This window comes from Henckelia pumila, unplaced genomic scaffold (genome assembly GCF_033568475.1).
Source record: "Henckelia pumila isolate YLH828 unplaced genomic scaffold, ASM3356847v2 CTG_466, whole genome shotgun sequence".
NCBI classification, from domain to species: domain Eukaryota; kingdom Viridiplantae; phylum Streptophyta; class Magnoliopsida; order Lamiales; family Gesneriaceae; genus Henckelia; species Henckelia pumila.
In genome coordinates, this window is record NW_027331833.1 from 5,619,072 (window position 1) to 5,624,639 (window position 5,568).

At 30.3% G+C, this 5,568-nt stretch overlaps 1 protein-coding gene across 1 annotated transcript; it reads left to right on the top strand.

Moving 5' to 3' along the window:
* The first annotated feature begins 1,273 nt into the window (after positions 1–1,273).
* On the top strand, positions 1,274–2,925 carry LOC140872640 (transcription factor SPEECHLESS-like). The gene is made up of 3 exons (XM_073275529.1): positions 1,274–1,663; positions 1,808–2,323; positions 2,860–2,925. The coding sequence occupies exons 1-3, from the start codon at positions 1,274–1,276 to the stop codon at positions 2,923–2,925; spliced, it is 972 nt and encodes a 323-aa protein (XP_073131630.1).
* Positions 2,926–5,568: the final 2,643 nt, after the last annotated feature.

The following is a 5,568-nucleotide window of genomic DNA, read 5'->3' on the forward strand; positions in this document are numbered from 1 at the left end:
TACGAAAAATGAACTAAAATTATTGCAGAGCGACTAACTTTAATTTTGATAATTAGATTACCAAAATTCTTGATATGATATTTTAGAGTACACTAATTAATTATTCCTACTAAATGAGTAATCGATCAAAACATAATGTCTTTCATTTCCACCTTTTCTCCAACTTCCCACCACTCAAATTATATATTTGCTATGAATAAGATAGGTGAATAAATATGAGGAAATAATAAAGATTGACACGAAAATGGCGTGTGTGAGCATTGAAAGCCAATTAGAATTCTCTAGACAATATTGCTCAGTGCTCCTCCATCTCCCTCGATCCTCTGTCTGTCCACAATTATTGGCTAATTTTATGAAAAATGGCAGCATTAAATTTCAACTTGCTCTCCAAATTGATGACCAATTCTGAAGATCACAGTGTTGAAATCATTTGCTCATCAGTTCCCATGCACTAAACCTTTGAGCAAACAGAATCTGCAAATCCTGGATTCTGCTAATTCCTTCTGCAAAACTTTTGACAAACAATTAAGATTAATTCTTTTTGCAGCATCTTAGGACGACTCATAATTTCTAGAAAAAAGCTAAGACTGCTTCTTTGATTCGATTGGTCATGGGATCAAAAGTCAGGACAGCTTAAGTAATATTTAGGAGAGTTTTTAGGAAGCAGTATTTCTCGGTTTTTTCTTGATAAAATTTTGTTAATGATAGCTTTAATTGGAAAATTTATATATATATTTTTTTCTTTACATCTTGGTACGATGCTGACGTGTGCAGTGCCACATAATTGGCAACATTGTTTTGTAGATTAAAAACAAATTAATAAGAACGTGAATGTTCTACATATATTTTTGAAAGAGTTTTTTCAAATAAAGTGGAGAAACAATTTTGTAATTTCAAGTGCTACGTGTTTTCCATGTACAAGCATCATTTTACGCCGAAATTTGATAAAAAGTACATTATGGAAATTCCAATTTTGAGAGACACACACACGTATATATATATAATCTCTTCCTCTCTCGTTGAATCCATGGCATTCTTCCCTTTCCCTATTATAACCCTTATTTGATCTCAATTATCTCCAATGGGCAATGTCGCACTCTTATTAGTACTATTTCACGTACAGCCCCACTTCAGTTTCACCTCCAAAATCTAACGTACGTTTAATACTTGAAAACAAATGTATCCATCCCTCTCAATCCAATCCCGCAGTCGTATTCAGCTACCTATTATCCAATCATCTCTGTCTTTATCGAATTATTATTATTATTAATCAATGGGGGGTGGCGAGACTACCACATTGTCTAATTGTTTTGGGGAATCCGAGGTATGGGATGGTGTTAGTTTTTCCGGCGGGGACGACATTTTCGGTATTCTTGAAGCTTTGGAAGAGAGTAATAATGAAAGCAGGTTCGAGTTTCAAACATCTTCCAGTTATAATTCTCCATTGCCGAGTGGTAAATTTCATGAGGCTGAAACTGAATTAGATGCTGCTGCTGCTGCTGCGTTTTCACCAAAATTAAAGAGGCAAAAGATGAATATTTGTGTTTCTGAAGAAGGGAAGCAAAGAACGACTCATGTTACTGTGGAGAGGGACCGCAGGAAGCAGATGAATCGCCATCTCTCCATGCTTCGTTCTCTCATGCCTTGCTTTTATGTCAAAAGGGTTCGTCTTCTTTCATTATCTTTTTTTTTTTTTTTTTTTTACTCTTATTCTTTTGCATGTATGTAATTATAATCCTTCACGTAATATATATATATATAGACAACATAACTAACGATGTTATCTTCCATTTATATATATATATAGGGTGATCAAGCATCAATAATTGGGGGAGTCGTAGATTACATACATGAGTTGAAACAACTTCTCCTATCCCTCGAAGCCAAGAAGCAAAGAAGAGCTTACAACGAAGCACTAAGCCCGAGACCCTCTCCTATGATCAGCCCGAGACTAGGCCTCCCTATAAGCCCGAGGACTCCTCAGCCAAGCAGCCCTTACCTGCGCAATCAGCAAGCCTTTAATATTTATTCGAATCTGTCGTCGTCGTCTCTACCAAGCCCGGTCGATCGGTCTCCGTGTAATTCGTCGACTTCTTCCATCAACGACAGTGTCAATGAACTTGTGGCAAGTTCAAAATCCGCTGTGGCTGAAGTTGAGGTCAAGTTTTCAGGCTCCAATCTGCTCCTCAGTACGGTGTCGCGTAGAGCTCCCGGCCAGGTGCAAAAGATTATTTCGGCCCTGGAACAACTTTCTCTGGAAATTCTCAAAGTCAGCATCGGCACGGTCGATGAAACGATGGTGCTGAATTCTTTTACTATTAAGGTATCCCTTTCGGTTTAATTATTTTCTTCCAAATAAATGCTCTTTTTTTTAACGTTAGCATTGTGTTAATCTCCATTAAAAAATTTTTAAATTTTATATAAATTTTCAAATATATATTTTACAATTTAAAGCAAAGGCATGAAGATATATATATATATATGCAGATTTGTCACAATATTGGCAAATCGTATATACTTTTTCTGATTTATATTAATTAAAATGGGAGAAATATTGTAATATATATTACCCACTTAATAATTTTTTGTGTGTGTGTGTGTGTGTGTGTTTTGTTTTGTTTTGTTTTTATTTTAATAAAGAGGATGTATCCTTGTCTGTACTGCGTGAGAATTGAGATTTAGACATGTCGAGCTGCAATGAATTTTCGACACCAATATTTCTACGGTATTTAATTCAAACCCTTTGACGTAATTTACCTACGGAGCATTCATTAATAACGCCAATTTATTGCATGCATGGGTTAACGCAGGAATAATTATGTGAATCCGCAAATTAATTTGTGCAACTTTGATTAACAGATTGGAATTGGGTGTCAACTTAGTGCAGAAGACTTGGCTCATCAAATTCAACAGACATTCAGCTAATAGGTCGTCCTTGTCCTTGTCCTTGTCCTCGTCCTCATGCTCGAACTAGTTATCGATCGTCTTAAAAATAGGACGATCGATGAGAGGATCAGATAATTAGCAAAACTCAAGTTAATGAGGGTATGCATGTACTATCATTTTATAAGATATATATTAATTAGACTGCGAAAGTTATAGTTTGATTCTATTATTAATTAGCTAAGAATTCATGAATTAATAAAGACGATACATGTAGGTGAAAAAAATATATATATGGACGGGCACGTACTCATAATATTGTAGGTTTAATATTGATTAATCTCAAGATTATGTTAACTTTTGATTTGAAGTACTTCCTTTATAGTTTAACTATATATTTTTACTATTTCCAATTTCTTACGTCAAACTTATGTGTCAAACTTATGTGTGAATTATTCGTGTCATAAAGCATTAGTATTCGATCGCGCGTGTGTGTGTATTCTACGTACATTAATTTACAGAAATCTGTATATTCTTTTATGTGATATATATATATAGAGTTTCTTTCAAGTGTTTAACTACTATGCCCACCAGTGATGTGGCACTATTATATTGGATGTGATAAAAATGTGATAAATTATAGGTCCAATAGAATAGTGCCACATCATTGGTGGGCATGGTGGTGGGCATAGTAGGTGGGCATAGTAGGTGGGCACTTGAAAAAAACTATATATATATATATAGTTTCTTTCAAGTGTCCACCTACCATGTCTACCACCATCAATTTATTATTATTATTACTCTATAGTTCCACATCAAGTTTATAGTTTCTCTACGTACGTAATAGTTAATCAATTTATTATTATTATTATTATTGTATGTTATTAATTGGAACATGCATCGTTTTTTAAATGTTAAAATGATTATATTCAGGTAGTGTTTGGAAAAGCTTCTAGAAAGCACTTCTCAACTTCTCCTTAACAAAATTAATTCACAAATTTTCAAAATTTTGTTAAGGAAAACTGATAAGTGCTTCTTAGAAGTTCTCACAAACAATACCTAGCTAAGGCCATCTCCAACCCATTACGCTATATTGGTGTAACACTAACTCCAAGATAGTGTAATTCCTACACCAAATACAAAAACCATCTCCAACTCATTAACTCTAAACTCTACACTAAAAAGAATATTCTCTATTATTTTATTTACAACAACTAATTTATTTCACCAAATATTTTTAACATAATAATTAAATATCATTAATATCTAAATAATAATTTCTACATAAATACTCATTAGAAATATTAACCAATTAAAAAATTTAACTAAATATATTTTAATAATTATTATAAAAATATTTATAAATACAATACAATAAAATATATATTTCATAAAATTTATATATATACAATAATTCATATATTTATTAATTAATATTGTATTATAAAAATAATAATTAAGTAAGGTGGTTATCTATTAAACATTCTATTTAAAAAAATTAATTATACATTTATTAAAAATATGATAAGATTATTCAAATTTTAAATCAAAATATCTTATAATTAATAATTACAACAAATAAATTGTAATGGTAAAAACATAAAAATTAGAAATATTAATGAATTAAAAAATTTAACTAAATATATTTTAAGAATTATTTTAAAAAATCTAATTTATTTTTTTTAATATGTGCGTCCTACTAAACGTAGTAGGACGCCTTTATAATTTCAGTCTTTTTTTAAAAAAAACTGTTTGTTTAAAATGTATCATAATTTTTTCTATGTAAAATTTTAATTAATATTTATATTAAAATATTGTTTTTTTATAATTAAAAACATAAATTTAGTTATTTATTACATAAATAAAGTTTTTAACTAATTTATTCCATAAAATATTTATAAAAACAATAATTTATAAATTTATTATTATGTTATTAATTAATATAATATTATAAAAGAATACACAGGTGATGTAATTATCTATAAAAAATTTTAAAAAAATTATACATTTATTGAAAATATAATCTGATTATTAAAATTTTAAATCAAAATATCCTAAAATTAAAAATTAAAAGAAATATATTAAATTTAAAGATATGAAAATTTAAAAGAAAAAAGATTTTAAAAAAAAACAAACGTATACAATTACAAAAGAAAAGGAAAAAATTTTTTAAAAAAAAAAAAGAAATCCTACGCTAAATTTGGTGCAACACTGTAGCATTCCTCCAACATAGCGCTAAGTATAGCACTGGGTTGGAGGAATGAACCCAACACCAAATTGGTGTTTTACACCAATTTGGTGTTGGGTTGGAGAAGCCCTAAGCTGCTGGTGGCGGTTGCACCCGCCTCTCATATTTGTCTCATCTACATAGAATGTTACTCTCCAAATTTGTAATAACAGTTCTTTTCAAAATGATTTGCCGGTATCGCCTCACCCCTTTCGCTCGATAAAAAATATTATTTTAATTAAATTTCCTAGCTCTGTCGTTTCATATGATTCTACAAAAAAAATTAGGTAATGAAAGTATTTTATTTGAGAAATGATATGATAAATAAATTTCAAATGACACTCATCTTGTATATTTGAAATTCATAAGTTGATTAATTTATGATTTCAAAGTCCTTTAACTTTTTTGGATAGATAAAAATTCAAGGTTGACAGCTTTGATGGAACTTGGAAGGGTGA